Source organism: Poeciliopsis prolifica, unplaced genomic scaffold, assembly GCF_027474105.1.
Source record: "Poeciliopsis prolifica strain line A6 unplaced genomic scaffold, Auburn_PproV2 SCAFFOLD033, whole genome shotgun sequence".
Classification (NCBI taxonomy): domain Eukaryota; kingdom Metazoa; phylum Chordata; class Actinopteri; order Cyprinodontiformes; family Poeciliidae; genus Poeciliopsis; species Poeciliopsis prolifica.
Window position 1 is genome coordinate 2,901,112 of NW_026562408.1, and position 17,803 is coordinate 2,918,914.

Below are 17,803 nucleotides of genomic sequence, written 5' to 3' on the forward strand. Positions count from 1 at the left end.
TTTAGTTATGCTATGTGACAGTTATCTGATAGCAGTTTGTTTTTATTGTGTCATAATAAGTTATTTCAAAGCTACATTTACTGACAAAGGGATTACCAAGAACCTAAAAGGGTATGACTCACAAAACAAACTAGTGGTGGGATTTATTATGTACTGTCTATCTCAAGTCAAGTTAGCTTAATATCAATCTCGTTGTGCTGTAGAATAAAACTATTAATTCCCAGTTCTCATCTGGACAGTTTCTGTTCAAACATCCTGCTGTGTCAGTAGGAGTGCCGGCGCCATGCCCCTGTCATGACTGCCCAGCTCTGTCTGTGCAGGCTGCGGCTCCGAGCTTCGCTCTGACCCACCCATTACTTTTGTTTAACTATCCCCAGCTATCTTTCCTGAACAGCTTGACGCTCAACTGGGCTGAACTGTTGTTTGTGAGGAGTATTCATAGATGTGTCAGAACTGATATTCTCCCTGCTACAGAGGTTGCTGCTGCAAGGCAAAGCATGTTATGAAACAGGTGAAATTAAAATATAATTCTACATGACTGCATAAAATATTTGTAAAATCTGACAGTAAAGCAGTAGTGATTGTGGTTCCTGTGGAAGCTGTCATTTTCACAAGTGCTCCCCCTTTCTGCACGTGCTCAGTGTGAGATGAAGTGTGTCTGTGTTTGTATATGCGCCTGAAGCATCACACAGGCAGAGGCAACTCAAGTGGAAACTCTGACCCAAACAATGTAGGAGTGTCTCGCTTGCCAATGATCCGGGAAACTGTGTTCACTGTGAAAACATCAGACGCAAACTCTCTGAAGAGGGATTTCATTCCCAGTTAATTTCTCAGCTGTGTCAAAATGAGTTTACAGAGTTTAGTGAAGTATCCACGAACAAGAACAAATTTCATTCAAATCCACCTTTTCGCTTTTGCCTGTACTTATACTAAAAAGTAATCTCAACTGGACTGAATTAAAGTTTTGTTTCAAAGTAAGACCTCTACTTGGTTTGTTTATTGTTTTCATCTGTCTAATTTATTGCTTTTACCAACTTGATGTTCCTCAGCCAAGTCACTTCAGGAGTTTGCAGCTGTCCTACAAAACCTGGAGGATGAAAGGACAAGGATGGTGAGAGTCTAAAGTATTGATTACTTTTAAGACCTATTAGAATATTTTTTTCCCTTTATTTGACATAAGAAAACCTTTGGTCAAAATATAAAATTATACCATATTCAAATTTACAAGTAAACTTTGGCCTCTGTGATCTTTGTGTACTACACAAAATTTCTGCATAATCTGAAAAAGTAAGAACAATTCTGGAATTTATTGTCAAGTTTAAATAAGGAATTGATTATCGGTATATAAAATCTTTAAGAAACCTATCGATATTATCTTGTGATATTTTGCATTAAGTAATTTGTCTGATAGATTTTTTAATGTTCTCTGAACTTGAACAGCTCTAGTGTGATAATTCATATCACACATGCCATAAGATATAGTGCTGCTGAATGAGAAAACATGTCTGTGTGTCTACACTCTTCTGTAGATCGAAAACGCCAACGATGTGTTGATTATTCCACTGGAGAGGTTTAGGAAAGAGCAGATCAGTGCAGCCAAGGTAAGAGGAGCAACTCTGTACTATCACAGGACCAGTCCCAGAAACGGACATACATGAGCTGTGAATGAGTATTGATGTGTTCACACTGCCAGTGAAACATTGGTCAATAAACCTTTTGTTGTTGCTCTTGTAGCGGTTGGACAACACACAAAACCTTCATAGAGGTTGTACGCTTTTTAAAATAAATCTCACATAGCTCTCATATTTACAAAAAAATATTTAAATGTTTCATGTTTGTGCTTGAAAAGGTAAAGGAAGATGGGAATAAAACTTGCTCATATTAAAAAAAACCTACAATAAGAATTGACATAGGTCTTAAATAGTTCTCAGACTGCAGGGGACAATCAGATTATTACGAGTTAAAAAACGGTAAAAAATGAAAAGTTTTTTTTCACTGATTTTGCGACACTATTAAGGAGCATGCATGCATGGATTCTACATAGTAAATAAAGAAGGGAAAAAAACACTTTTCAAAATATGTAAACTATATAAATTAATTTGATTTAGCAAGTTTTCTACTAATACAAACATTACACTTTTGTGTTGCACCTAAACACGTTTCACACTTTTCAACATACTACATTTTATCACAGTTAAACTTAATTTATTCACTAGCATTATTATGAATGCTGAAATTTCTTTTTGTCATCGTTTCTTTGAATTGGAAGATAGAAATTGTGTCAGTACTGTAGTTTTTGCAGTGCAACCTATTTGTCTCCACACAAGGTTTCCTAGTTACAGAAGTTACTTTACTGTTTTACTCAGCATGTCAAGTACAACATGCATAATTTAATTGAAACATGGTTCACTGCAGCTCTGGTTAGCTGTATGCAAACTGAACTCACAGAAATAAAACGGCTTCATAAACTTAGCACTTTATTTTGAATGTTGGAAAATTGTATTACAAATATTAAAGCTGCACTCCTCAGATGTATACTACTTTTGGTAGAACAATATCCAGACAGTTCAGACAGACATGGATCCACTGCTGCCTCTGCCTCACCATTAGTCCCATTTTAAAGGGGAAAAAATCTGATATTGCAAGCAGGCATCTCAAATTTGATTTACAATATGATGAGTATGAACCAAAATACAGTGCTAGCAGCTCCAGACTCCAAAATAGATCAGGTTTGAAAAAACAATCCTAACAATCCCCAAAACAAGAGCTTTTCTCAGGTTCAACACGTTTAGTTTTATCCCTTCCCTGTGTCGTAAATGTGACATCTTATAATCTTCCTTTATTTAGGTCATGGTATGCTTAATCCATGCAGTTAGCAGCTGAAGGACCTAAATGGACATTGTTTGTAGTCCACAGTTGACCATTCCCTTTGTTTTTAGTCATTGTCTGATCGTGACACAGCGATCGGATGTACAGTCTCTAGGTCACAATGATAATCCCAGTTAAGCACTAAGTGAATTGGTAAAGTCTTTGTTTGACACAGTTTCACCGTGCTCTGAAGAAACAAATATAAGGTGAAGACATCCCAAGACATCCTAACATTATTCTGAGATGAATTTGAGGGTCATGAAAATATTACTGAAAACTGCTCTGTACATTTGGATGTGCTGCTGGTAATATGATGCCACTCTCTGTTCTCTTTTAACAATGCTTGAATTATTTAAGCAAATAGATTGAGAATCAACAATGAGCACAAACAAATATGTTGGTATAAATTACTGACAACTGAGGATAACCTATCCCTGCACATTAGACAATCTTCTTCATTTTCTGCTTTTAATATGTTTATAAATAGCTTGTACCTATGTGTGGCTTTTTGTTTCAACCGTGATTATTTCAAAGTGTTACAATTTTATGCCTTTCAATTATTTTTCTATTGTTAGCTTTCTGTCTGTTTGTGTAGGAGTTTCCCCAGAATGTTTCAGTTTATCCATCTCAACTAATTTCTGAGATTATAACGGCAGACGGAGAATCCCAGAGCATGATGCTTTCTCCACTGTGCTTCATAGTGGCTTTGGTGTTTAATTGTAAAGCACAATGTTGCTTTTGTGGCAAACACAGCGTTTGTCACTGTAGCACAAAAGTTCTTGTTGGTTTTCATCAAACCATAACACATTTTTGGAGATTTCAACCAAGCTTGAGTATTTTTTCTGGAAAAAGAAAGGTTCTGTCCTGCTTCTTTGTCAGGACACATGGGAAATACATCAGATTGTTGTCACATAAATACCACAACCTAGTGGGAAATGGCTGCAGCTCCTGCAGTGTTGCTGTTGGCTTCTTGGCAGCCTCTTTGTCCCAATTGCCCTCAATTGTTTTGAAATTTCAACTGCATGTTTACATAAACATATTTATAGTGGAATTATTGCAACAGTTTGTTTGGATTTGAAAATTAGCAACCCAGATATCCAATAAACCGTCTTTAGAACCTTCCTAAAGAAATACCTGCTCAGTAAGATTAGATAAATAACCAAATGAGGTGAATGCTTGCCTGAACATGCTAAGTGTGATGATGTATTGTTAAGCCTTGTGGGATTTTGGTGATTATTCACTTGGCATATTGAATCAGCGGTTTATGCCGTCATTGTAAATGTGATAAGTCAACTTGGTGCTGATGTTGGATTCTGTAAAGAAATATTTCTTGGGCCCTCTTTGGAAAGGTCACAACATCCTCCTCTACTGCCACCTGCTGGTGGGGAAAAATAGATACTTTTTTTTCTTCATCAAAATTATTTTTTAAATACAAGTATTGAAAAAGAACAACAATCTGGCCTTTTGCTGGTTTTATTGAATTGCAAATGCTTCTTTATCTTTTAAATAAAGCATGTTAAATCTACAATAAAGCCTTTACAGAAGTTGGTTGCAGAGATAGTAATTTCAGACTGAGTCTCTACAGAGAATCAAGGAGGCAGACTTTGAACAGAGGCCTGGATATTTAGAGTTGGGCTCATCCTTCCTGATGTGCTCTGCAGCTGTTTTCTAATTCCCATTTGGACCAGAGGAAAAACCCAGATGTTTGTTGCTTAGTTTGAACACTTTTCCCCAGTATATTTAAACTCTGTGTCTACACCCAGCTAATCATCTGACCATGTTCCTTTGTTCTTCTGCTGAAATACTCTATTGTTTGATAAACAGCTGGGCTCCCACAGAGGACAGTCTGAGTCTGAGTCCTGTAAAGAAAAAAAAAAAAGATTCTATGTTGATGAAAAAACCTTCAGAAATGTTTAGGCTCTTTGGTCATAAAACAGCTGAACAACTGCTGCTTTTTCGTCTTGTTCTTCCTATTTTTATTATCAATATTATTGATGGTTATATATATGTCGACTTAGAAATTAGTCAAATCGTCTTTCAAATGGCAGAAAGCTTATTTTGTTATTGACTCTTGATTGCTGGTGTTTATTCAGTTGGATGATTAAAGTTTGAGGAAACACAACACTCTGACCACACAACTGACCAAACTCTAGCTGATCTCCTTCTTTTGAGTAGAAAATTGACATATTGGAGGAGCAAGTTGCATCTGATTTGAGATTATTAAAGTTTCACTGGTTGCAGAATCATATCTTGAGAGAGGACTCAGATGGCTTTTAATGGGTGGCTCAATCCACAAATGCATTTTTCTTCCAAACATGGTACCATTTAAGAGGAAATATACAAGATTTCCAAAATAGTGCACAGAACTTCTTCTGTTGTTATTACACTTTGCTTGTGTGACACTTTTTCTCTGTTGGAAAAGGGCAACATTAATAAAAATGTATTGATTGAAAAACTGTATTGTGTTGTATTCTGTGTGGCAGGAAGCCAAGAAGAAATATGACAAAGAGACAGAGAAATACTGTGCAGTGCTAGAGAAGCATTTGAGCCTTTCAGCAAAGAAAAAAGAGTCCCATCTTCATGAAGTAAGGACATTTGTCTGCATCTACATCTCTTGAGTTTTACTTCTGTCCCTGTGATTTACCACTTGTATGCATTTCATTTTCTGTTTCAGGCGGACAACCAAGTGGATCACGTGAGGCAGCATTTCTATGAAGTTTCTCTGGAGTACGTCTTTAAGGTGCAAGAGGTCCAAGAGAGGAAGATGTTTGACTTTGTGGAACCTGTAAGACAACACCGCATTTTGTCATTTACCTTCAGTGCAATTTACGTGTTCTCTTAACTCATCTGCTGAATGGTTTGCATTACACCTGGATGTGTCATCTTTTGGTATCGAACAATGATTGAGTTTTAGTTGAGGGCCTCTCAACTGAGGTTTTTTGATGATATAAAGGAAAGTTGTTGACCACGTTGCACAGAAAAACTATTTTTTTATTTGCCTGGTCATATTATTCCCTCTTTTTTGTTGGGCTTTGTTTCAGCTGTTGGCATTTCTTCAAGGCCTGTTCACCTACTATCATCATGGCTATGAGTTGGCAAAGGACTTCAACCACTTCAAAACTGATCTCACCATCAGCATACAGAATGTAAGAACCCCAAAACAAACAAACATGTATTAGACTTCTGTTTAGATTTAGTTGGGACTAGAGATCAATTGAAATCCTTTTTGTATTGATTAATGTCAGTGTTTCCAGGTATTTGGTATCCTGTAAGCTGTTATTAATTGTTGTGCCATAACTTGGAAAGTTATAGCATAATAAAGTTATATTTGTTCTGGAGTCATGACTGTTAATGTGTAGAATTTTCCTACATGATATTACCAGGAAGTAAATGCTGGTAATATACTAAATGATACTAAGATTATACTTTTGAGTAATAAACACTCCACTTTCAAGATCAAATAGATACAAACCTGCCTTACCTAACATTAACAGGAGAAAACTAGGGTTGAGTAAAATGTAACTCTCCTACAAAGACAGTCTGATCCAAAAGTTTACATTATCTAAAAAGGAGTTTAAACCTTGACAAGTGTCAAATTTAATAAATGTCATAAATGTAACTATTCCAAGTTAAATAAACCTTATTCCCATAGAGGTTGTTTCTATTTCTAAAGATGTTCTGCAAATTCAAGACTTGACAATTCTATAAAGATTTTAATTTAGCAAATATTAGACTCTTGCAGGAGCACATTTTCTGTCAGTAATTGCTTTTGAATGTGATTCTGCCTGTGTGAAGGTTCCTGTTGATAAAAACCAAATCAGGTAACCTGTCATCAGTATGAATTTTGCTTCTTGTACTTGTGCGTACAGACAAGGAACCGTTTTGAGAGCACAAGGTCTGAGGTTGAGAGTCTGATGAGGAAGATGAAGGAGAATCCTCATGAGCACAAGAGTGTCAGCCAGCACACCATGGAGGGCTACCTGTTCGTGCTGGAGAAGCGTGAGTAAAACCCCGCCTTATATCTGTGATCTCACAGCAGTGAAAGGTTCATGTGTTTTTTTTTTTTTTTTTTTTTTTTTTTTTGCTGCTATTGTTTTGCTTCTGTCCATCTCTATTTCTTTGACCTTTTCTCTTTATTCCTCCATCTTCTTGTCCTGTCTGGTGCAATTATTCATCACCTCAGCTCTTGTTCTTTATTTCTCAGGTCCCTTTGTTTCTACGTGGGTGAAGTATTACTGCACTTACCACCGTGAGCCCAAGAAGTTTGCCATGGTTGTGTTTGACCCCAAATCAGGGGGTAAAATGGTGCGTGTCACTCACCAATCAGGGTTCTTGTCCTCATTTTAAACCACAGTCTGTAATTTGTTATGTGATAGAGCAGCACAAAGTAGCACTTCACTTTGAAGCATAAAAACTTTAGCAAGAATTTTTCAGTCAGAAATATAGAGCGTCAATTAATCTGCAGCTTCAGAAAGAGGAAAGTGATTCATCTTTGCTTCGCTTTACTTCATTAAGCTAACCTCCAACACCATGTCATATGCTTGTTTAGTTGAAGTACCTGTTTGTGTCAATGTTATTATTGTGCTACAGTGCTGTGCTTTTCCTCTCTTTTTTTATTGATCAGGGTGAGGAGGAGAGTTTCATCCTGAAGTCGTGCACCAGGAGGAAGACGGAGTCCATAGAAAAGAGGTTCTGTTTTGATGTCGAGGCCATGGACAGGTTCGAGTTTGTTGTTCGATTACCTGCTTCATCTTTTTAAATGACAAGATACTGAAACCGTTTTCCTTTCACCTACTCATCTATTGTCATTGGGCATTATTTAAACTGACAAGTGGATCTAAAACAACTTGAAATATCATTGTAACATTTATTTATTTGAACAATTTAGTTCTAAAGGTAGAATTATTACATAAACAAACTGAAATAAGTAGGTTTTATTTCTGCTTGGTTTTTACTCATATCTGCAAAAACTCATAATTAAACAAATAAAAAAATGAATATTTAATCATTTTTCCCAAATTCTTGAATGACATTAGCTCCATAATTGTGTTGAACTTGCACTAAAAATCATTCACATTTTCCAAGAAACAGAATATTGGGATGCATTATGAAATAGGGTAATGTAATCTAACTAAGATAAACCCTTAAAAATATATATTGTTTTGTTGAATCTTTGTAAAAGGGTTTTACATTTTTAATTGATTTGAATAATTAACATATTGATGTTCTTATTACGTGCTGAACCTATATATAACACAATTTAACAAAGCCGATTCCCAACATGTTAGATTTTGCAGTGTTGTAATTTGCCACCCTGGACACATGAGGGTGCCGTTGGCTTAATCAAGAAGAAACCTGTTGGCTCTCTGTCTGCGTTGTCCTTCCTCTACCTCTTCCTCCTTTTCCTCTTTTTGCATTTCTTTCCTTTTAAGTCTTCTTGATTGGTGTTTTTATACTGTTTTTACATTTTGCAAAGTGTAAATGCTTCTCAAAGAAGCGTATTCTGTCTCTTGTGACTTAACAACTTTTAAAAAAAAACTTTGGACTGTGCAAACTGATAATATAGTTCCCAAGTTTTTCATCTTAAATCTCCACCTCTATTAAAACAGGCTGATAAGTTTTACTTAGCAGCAGAGGCTGCAGGATGTGTCTGTGCTGTCTGGTCGGAGTGCGTCTGGGTGAGTGATGTCCTGTATCGGGGCAGCGGATACAGGACATCACTGTATCACGCAGAGCGTGGGAGCAAGAAGAAGATGAATGTTCTCGTCCTGACAGAGTGACTAGAATCGATTGTGAACTTGTTAGAAGGCAGAGACAGATTTAGCTAATGAGACTGCTTTAGTGACAAAGATGTGAGAACACACAATGAACACCGCTCCTCTCAGAATGATTCGTCTTCTCTTTGTGGATTAATGAATTCTTGCTGGCTGATGAATTTTTCAAGGAACGTACATCATCTGCCTACGATCCTTTTATGGTGAAAAATCTGATCTGAGCAGCTGATCATCAGATTTCAGCAGATTAGAATTAGAGCTCTGGCACGTGCAACAGAACACGTTTCACATTTGGGGTCAGGGGAGGGGAAATATCTCATTTCCATATTCAAATCAGTCTAAAAGTTTTTTTTTTAAACTTCCACAGTATTTTGCAAATAAAATGTCAAGATTACAGGTATACTTTACTTATAAGGCATTTGTTCCTGTGCAAAATGTAGTATTTGGATGTGGTTCTTCATGTGCATTTGGCCAGTACTGGGAAATTTGTTGATCTAACAGCCTCTAACTGAAAATGTTTGCCACTTACCATAAAATTTAAAACGCTAATGTCCCTTTTTGTCCCCCTTGTCTGTGTGTGTGTGTGTGTGTGTGTGTGTGTGTGTGTGTGTGTGTGTGTGTGTGCAGACAAGGTATAATCACCATGCAGGCTCTGTCAGAGGAGGATCGCAGGTTGTGGATGGAGGCTATGGATGGGAGAGAACCGGTAGGTTGCCATGGTTACTAGTTTGTGCTTATATGACGAAGACAAACAGTGATGGAGACAAAGGAGGAGAGAAGGGGACATCATGTCCTCTTAGCTTTTGTGCAACTTTCTCACATGTCCAACAAATGGTTTAGTTTGGGTTTATAAACTTTACGTTTTGCTACGTTTAACTGTTTTAGTGCCGCTCTCTGCGCCCACATTCAGAACCGTTCATTCATGGGTGTGTGTGCGTGTCTCGACACCTCCCTCATGTCCGCATGCAAACGGGCAAAGGTAATTGACACCACGCAAGCTGGAACGTGCAGCTGCAGAACTCGGGCAACCCGTCGTGAAATAAAATGTGCTTGTATTTTCTATCTCATCTGTAAAACCACCTTTGATGTTCAGACATGTTTGTTTTGTAACTGTTATAGTTTAATCAGTTCAATCTACTTGAGCATTACAGCAGGACCCCATTTTGGGGTTTTTTCATGTGAAAAACTTAGGAATGTTCACTTTATTTCAAAAAGGCTGTGATAATTTAGTTCAGCTGGTCTTATTTGTGTCTATTCAGCTTTGTGTGTTACAGTCAAAAGTTTCAGTCTGTAGATGGGCAAAACTTGTAGACATACCCCTAAGGATGTGCAGCTGTACTTGCAGTGGATTATGCTATGTATTGACTCAAGGCAAACCTAAATATAAATGCTTGTCACAATTTTTTTATGTTTATTTATAGAAGTGTTAAAAACTATGCATCATTTATGCCTCACCTTGCAATTATCCACTGCTTTGAGTTAGTTTGTGATAGTAAATGCCTCTTAAGTACACGGATGTTTGCGGAAAATGTTCAAAGGGTGTGAAAATGTTTGAAACTTGAAAGTTTGAAATCACTGACTTAGCCCCTTTTTGGACTGACCTTCCTCCGTACTGTGGGCTGTGTACACAATAATATCCTTGGAGTACTTTTCAGAACATTTATTCAACACATATTTGCCGGACGTGACTTTACCTCATTACTGCATATAAAACACTGATTATTGACATAGTTGTTTTCATGTTATTACCTCAACCTCTTTTTTGAGACAAAACCAGAAACTGTCAAACTTTTCCTTTGCCTTAGTAAAAACCAAAACCCTTTAAGCGCATAAATACCCAAAATTGAGTACAAATCAAAAAAAAAAAATGTTTTATGAATAAAAGTCCTTTAATTTTGCTATAGATAACACAGAAAAGCAATAATTTTCTTTGATTCTGTGCAGATATGGCTAATTGGATTTACAGGGTGTTCTAAAAACAAAATGAAATGTGATGTCTGGATGCATTTTCCCAGTAGCATATACATATTAATAACCTGTTAAAGATTTTTCATTTGTGCCAAGAGGGAAGGTTTGCTAGAGAAACTTTCATTCATGAGAAAGAATAACTTTTTCTCTATTGTTGTCCTATGTTTTCAGGTGTACAATCTCAACAAAGACAACCAAACTGAAGGCAGTAAGTAGATCAGTTTAAACATTTACTTATACAAAGGGTTTAGAGATTAATATACACTCCTGATCAAAATCTTAAGACCAGTCAAAAAATTGCAAGAATTAGCATTTTGCACTAATGAATCTTAAGAAGGTTCTAAGTAGAGCTTCACAATGTTAAAAGAAAACAATCAGTGCAAGAGACAAAAAACATTTGAGCGGGGAATTTTCTGAAAACTGCATTTACACTCAAACATGATTTTTTCAGCTGATCAAAAGTTTAAGACCATAGTCTTAAAAGCCAAAAGCTGTGCAAAAATCTGGATTCCATGTCATGTTCTGTGAAGTCTTTACACTGTCAAGACCTCCAGATGGCAAAAGCAAAAAAGCTCACTGACTTTGAACGTGGCAGGATTGTTGAGCTGCATAAGCAAGGCCTCTCACAACGTGCCATCGCTGCTGAGGTTGGACGCAGTAAAACAGTCATTTTGCATTTCTTAAATGATCCTGAGGGTTATGGAACAAAAAAGTCAAGTGGTAGACCACCAGCTCTGAGCCGCAGGATCCGATTGGCTGTCCGTCAAGACACGGGACGATCCTCTACCCAAATTAAAGCCATTACTGGTTCTGACTGCAGCCCAATAACCTCAGACGGCATCTGCGAGAGAAGGGCTTCAGAAACAAAAAACGTCTTCAAAGGCCACGTCTTGTTCAACGCCACAGAATTGCCCGTTTGGACTTTGCAAGGGTGCACCAAACATGGGACATTGAAAGGTGGAAGAAAGTTGTCTTCTCTGATGAGAAAAAATTTAACCTTGATGGTCCTGATGGCTTCCAACGTTACTGGCATGACAGGGAGATCCCACCTGAGATGTTTTCTACACGGCACAGTGGTGGGGGCGCCATCATGATTTGGGGTGCGTTTTCCTTCAATGGAACAATGGAGCTTCAGGTGCAGGGGCGTCAAACAGCAGCTGGCTATGTGGAGATGTTGCAGCAGGCATCCCTCATGACTGAGGGCCCTCGTCTGTGGTAATTATTGGGTTTTTCAACAGGACAATGCTGCAGTTCACAACGCCCGCCTGACAAAGGAGTTCTTCCAAGAGAATAGCATCACTCTTTTGGACCATCCTGCATGTTCCCCGGATCTAAACCCAATTGAACATTGGGGATGGATGGCAAGGGAAGTTTACAAAAATGGACATCAGTTCCAGACAGTGGATGCCCTTCGTGAAGCCATCTTCAACACTTGGAGCAATGTTCCCACTAGCCTCCTGGAAACACTGGCATCAAGCATGCCTAAACGATTGTTTGAAGTCAACAAGAATGGTGGAGCTACTCATTACTGAGTCCTTTTTTTTGATACTTTGATTTCTCTTTTGGGGGTTTTGGGTTTTTTGAGATATGGTCTTAAACTTTTGATCAGGTGGAAAAAATCATGTTTGAGAATAAATGCAGTTTTCAATTAATTCCCCGCTCAAAGTTTTTGTCTTTACGCTGATTTCTTCTTTTAACATTGTGAAGCTACTTAGAACCTTCTTAAGATTCAATAGTTCTAAATGCAAATTCTTGCAATTTTTTGACTGGTCTTAAGATTTTGATCAGGAGTGTATTTGAACTGGAAACACATTTTTAACTATGATGCAGTGAGTTGCTTCTTGTGTCATCATGTATTTTTTATAAGCTACTAATCTATTAATCGTTTGTCTCTCATCAACAGTGGCACAGCTGGATGTTACTGGGTTCAATGTCATGAAAAAATTCATCTACGCTGTGGAAACTCGAGGTATAATGTTAACAGTTTGGTTGATCTCCTGCTTCATTCGTGTGGTTTATTTTACTTTTGCATACATTTAGCTGACATCTGCTTTCCCCAGTTGGCATGGAATTCCTTTATTTTATTTTTATTTAAGCAAAGTGCTTTATGTAAAAATCTGTATATGAAATTTTGTTGAGCTCCTAAGGTAGCTCTGAGAAGTCTGAGAAAAGGGATATAACTTTGTGAATCATTACTCCACTATATTTGTTTATTTACTGAGCCTTTCATCAAGCTGTACCAAAACAAACGTAACTGTCAAACAAAACTAAACAGTGTCCATGAACCGGTAAACACTGAGGGAATTATTGCCCTGGATTTGATCCAGGAATATTAACAGAATGACACTAAATATGTAAATGTTGGTGTTTCTGTTGTTGGAATAACACGTTTATGTACTTAACGTGGCATCCTTGACATTGAAAGCCGTATTGAAAAAGTTTCAGTCTTGCACAAATCAAATTGAAGCTGCCACCTTATGAGTATGCGTCTCTTTGATGTTTCTGGACACTCCTGGCCTTCAAATGTTCCCCTAAAATGTCACAGTAAAGGTCTGCATGTTTCAAAAAAAAGACCACCTTATTTTATCCAATGCCCTTAGAGCATCTGTTGCTGCCTTCTTTATGCTTCTTCAGATACAGTCACACTGTGCATGAATATGTCACTTGTTTTTAATTATTTAAGTAAATTGAGTTTGGAGGTCAACCTTCTATGTACCTTATTCAATAATTACCTAAAATGTCTGCAGTATAACTTCCTTATTTCATCTCTGCATCTTCAGGTATTGATGAGCAGGGTCTGTACAGAATCGTTGGCGTAAGCTCCAAAGTACAAAAACTACTGAGCCTGACTATGGGTAAACACTGAAACACACACATTAAAGCATGTACAAATCCATTTTGGGGAAACTGAATCGTGTCTTTGTTTTTCAGATCCTAAGACTTGTGCTGACGTGGAGCTGGACAACCCAGAGTGGGAGATTAAAACAATGACGAGTGCCATCAAGCATTATCTGAGGTGTGTGTGGCAAAAATAGCCTCATTTCATTTCTATTTCTTTAATAACTGGATACTCTTTGCTTGATTAATCTCTGAATTAGACAGGCTATTTTAATTGCTTTATTACCTGAGTAGATATTGGTTTACGTGACATCTGTTTTCCAGGATGCTGCCTGCACCTCTCATGACATACCAGTACCAGAGGAGTTTCATCAAAGCCGCCAGTAAGTCTCTTCTTATTGTGCACCTCATTTGCCTCCCAAATGGTCATGAAAACAGGACAGACAGCTATTCAAAAAAAGGATACACAAAGTCCTACAAAGAGCAATACAGTGGCTGACTTTTTAGTTTGTTGCTGATTTCAGATGAAATCCTCTTGAATCGTCCCAGACAGTTTTGTTCGGATTAAGCATGGATTTTGATGTTTTCATTGTAATATGTGAGTTTTTTTCCCTTATTATGTGTTAGGAGATGCTTAGAAGAGTTTAAAACACAACAGCATCTGAACCAGCATATGAATGAGATAAATGGGGATTATTTTAGCCTTCTGGTTCTTTTTTTGTGATGTCTGTGACGCAGATTGCCTCCAGCCTGCGTGTGTGTGCTTGTGCGGATGAAAATTATACAGATTCAAATTTGACATGAAGGACGAAAGCTACGGGTTGCTGAAGTTAATGGTACAAAGTAGCTGAAGTCTATTTTTTGGGGTTATTTATTGTAAAAACCCAACTGAAAAAATATCTGTGTTTTATATGTAAAGCGCCTATTGAAGGAAAAAAAAAACTTGGCTTATTCTGCTTTTTAAATAATTGATTATCTCAAGTGTCCAACAGCTAAAGCAATCGTTTCAGTCCAGTGCATTCCTTGCCTGCTGCTGCTGGGATACAAAATAAACTCTTACAAGCAGAGGCTGGTCCACATTTTTTTCAGCAAGTCATCAGAACCATCAGATCCACTTGGATTTTTTAAGTATTTCTATAAAAAATTAGAAGTATTCAGTCAAAATGTATAAGTTTAATTTGTTATAAAAAAACAGTATGGTCATCCACCTGCCGTGATTGATGAAGAAAGAAGAGTGCCAATCAGTGAAGCAGGATAAAGGACTACCTCGCATTGTATGTCAAATGTTAGAAAATGCTTTTTACTGATGCAGCCCATCCAATATGACTGAGTTTTAGTACAAGCATCTCTAGATTTGTATTTAGGTTGCAGAGATATTCCCTAAAAGACTTATTGCTGTTATGAATGTGAAAGGCTTTTCTGCAGAATAGTGACTGTGTGGGGTGTTTGACTACAAATGCATGCCACACTTTTCAGATCTTAATTTCTGAAAAAAAATAAAAATGAAACTCATTTATTCAGACTAAGGTCTGAGGTTGGAAGTCGACAATATGTGAAAATTTTACAGTGGGCATAAATATTTTTCAAATATATATATATATATATATATATATATATATATATATATATATATATATATATATATATATATATATATATATATATATATATATATATATATATATATATATATATATATATAGATAGATAGATAGATAGATATATATATATATATATATATATATATATATATACACTCTTCCTTCTAATTTTTTCTTCTTTTTTTACTAAAAAATTCAAGTTTATTTCATTTTAATTGAGTTTGACCTAAAAGGATGGGCAGACAGGTCTTCTATGTTTGACTGTTAATCCTTTGAAAAGCTCAGTTGCAATGGGAATGAACTCCAGGAAATAACTGTGTGTCCCTGGCAACACTGCCAGGAAGCAGCTCCATACATAGCCAAGCCGAGCAGAGAGAGAGTAAAAGGCCTGTTTTTATATATTTGCCTGTTAGGCTTGTGGTGTTTCAGCGATATTTAAATGTGGAACTTTCCTCCATGTAACGCTTGGAATCATTGTTGTTTAATTTCCCTATACTGAATTTTTGCACTATTTTTGGAAAGCCTCCGGTTATGTCAGATTTTGCGTGACAGGAATCAGTACATGGAAGAATGCGGCTGAGTTCTCTTATTTTTTTGTCTCCTGGCTCATCTCAGAGAGCTGTGAGGACACTGTCCTGGTTTGAACTCCAGCTACAGACTCCTCCCTCGCTCCTTCTCTCTTTCACATCCCAACCATTTCCTCCCACCACCAACGCTCATTTTGCTCCTCCTCAAGTTTCCTCTTTGTTTACTCTCATCCTGTGTATCAGATTTAGACAAAAAAAAAAAAATAAAAATAAGAGAACGGGGTCAAAGTAAAAGAAAGATGTTGTGGGAACTGGTTTGGTGTAGAAAGAAGGAAGAATTAAGAGGAAGAGGAGGAGTAGAAGATGTGGTAGATGGAATCTGACTTCTAATATCTGTCTTTTGTGCTCATTGACAGGAGAATCAGTTTATTAACTTTACTGAGTGCCTACATCTGCTTGCAACATGTTTTTCCCTTTAACCTATTAATTTCCTCTGTACAGTTTAAATAATGTGATTCTTTCCTAATATTTTTCTGAGAGGTTACACTTTTAAACCCTCTAAAACCAAAGCAAATATCCAATCAATTTATGATATTGCTTTATATTAAATTGAGTGAAGAAATGAGAAGCAATACAATGGCAGTAGAGAACCTCTTGGAAATCAGCTGGTCTAACAAGTTTGGATTTTCCTATTAAACAAATATTAACTGATATCTATCTATTAACTGATATCTATCTTTTAAATCATTGCTTGGTTTCACCTGACAGGTGAAAGGATTTTCATTTTGCTCTTGGCTATAGAGAATGGGTGAAACCCAGTCAATGCTTGATCAAGCGATATCTCTAAAAATGTTGACTGGTACCTTTAAAACATATTTAATTTGCAATTGGTGCCTTTAACTCAAATTGCATGTTGTTCTTAACGGTTCTGAGACAGAGAGACTTTATCTGGAGAATGTTTTGTCAGAGGAATCAGCTCCTCTGAGCGGAGTAGTTTTTAAAATCAGCTTGATGGCGTCAGATGCCATTTGTGTAAGTAGTTAAATAGAAAGCGGTGGGGGCGTTCTTTACTTGTTTGACACCACTGATGTGCATTTCCCCTTATTCTCTCCCCTCATGTCAGTTCAGAGCTCAACTCTCTGTATCTGCTAATTTGTAAAGCAAATGTCTTCAAGCCCTGATGGGAAGATTTGCATAACTGAGAAATTATGAACAGCTTGAAATTATTTCTCGAATACTGTTTTTTTCCCCCCACACAACTACATTGCTGTGTTTTGTAGAAAGGGCCTCACAAAAATTTTCTTATCCTTTGAACTTAAAAAAAAAATTGGCATGTTATGACAACAAATGTAAACATAATTTATTGATTTCTTTAAAAAAATATTCTTGGTTCTGTTCACAGTTAAACCATGTGAAAAAAAATAATGATATACCCACCAAATTGTTATTTTTTCATTAAACAATTTTCATGTGTTAATGTCTGATCAAATTTTCTTTATCTCTGTGGCAAAAGGATTTAATTGCATTTAAGAAAAAATAACCAGGCTGGTATTCGCTGGCAGGTTAGGATGTTTTTCCGACATGAGCACAACCACAGCACACCAGCAATCTTGAGATTGAACGACAGCATGCTCTAAATGTGGGAAGGATGCGACACTGTACAAAACACTGTTAAGACATTCCTTCTGATTGGTTGTTTCTGGGACTGGTGTATTTCTGCAAACGGATACAGACAAACCTGATTTTTTTTCACAGATTATCTGTTTCATATTCCACTATCAGGATCTACTAACAGTTTCGACAAATAAGTGAAAAAAAATAATATTTATAAACTTTCCCTACTACAGCTTGTAGTGTTCATGGTAGGAAATGACAAGCAGGTGTCATATTTGTGATCAGATGCCTGACAGTGTTGACATTGCATTTTTATTGGGACATGTTTAAGATGTCTTGCACTACTCTTCTTATGCTCTCAATATAGTTTTGGTTTATATTTTAGTCTTCGGCCTTTACAGCAGTCAAAATTTGTGTGGATAGTTTTGATATGTGACTTGAGTATTTATGCCATTTTGCCAGTTTAATAAGTGCAACTTCCAGACTTTGTATGCATTAATAAATGCATACATACTTTAATGCAAAAACATCTTCACTTTTTTAGCCACTAAAATATTTATACTTCATATCAACATCGGCTCATATTGACATATTGTTGCATCCCTAATTAATT

The 17,803-nt window shown here is 36.8% G+C and overlaps 1 protein-coding gene across 2 annotated transcripts in view; it reads left to right on the forward strand.

Moving 5' to 3' along the window:
* The window catches only part of LOC129373594 (rho GTPase-activating protein 26-like), a 76,893-nt gene that overhangs the window by 43,720 nt on the left and 15,370 nt on the right, over window positions 1-17,803 (forward strand). For both annotated transcript variants that reach the window (XM_055051606.1, XM_055051605.1), the window contains exons 4-17: window positions 1,050-1,111; window positions 1,530-1,601; window positions 5,352-5,453; window positions 5,543-5,653; window positions 5,910-6,014; window positions 6,738-6,867; window positions 7,073-7,173; window positions 7,493-7,587; window positions 9,270-9,348; window positions 10,782-10,818; window positions 12,514-12,579; window positions 13,391-13,465; window positions 13,542-13,626; window positions 13,773-13,831. In XM_055051606.1, the coding sequence (XP_054907581.1) occupies window positions 1,050-1,111; window positions 1,530-1,601; window positions 5,352-5,453; window positions 5,543-5,653; window positions 5,910-6,014; window positions 6,738-6,867; window positions 7,073-7,173; window positions 7,493-7,587; window positions 9,270-9,348; window positions 10,782-10,818; window positions 12,514-12,579; window positions 13,391-13,465; window positions 13,542-13,626; window positions 13,773-13,831 (1,179 nt within the window). The remainder of the gene's footprint in view (window positions 1-1,049; window positions 1,112-1,529; window positions 1,602-5,351; window positions 5,454-5,542; window positions 5,654-5,909; window positions 6,015-6,737; window positions 6,868-7,072; window positions 7,174-7,492; window positions 7,588-9,269; window positions 9,349-10,781; window positions 10,819-12,513; window positions 12,580-13,390; window positions 13,466-13,541; window positions 13,627-13,772; window positions 13,832-17,803) is intronic.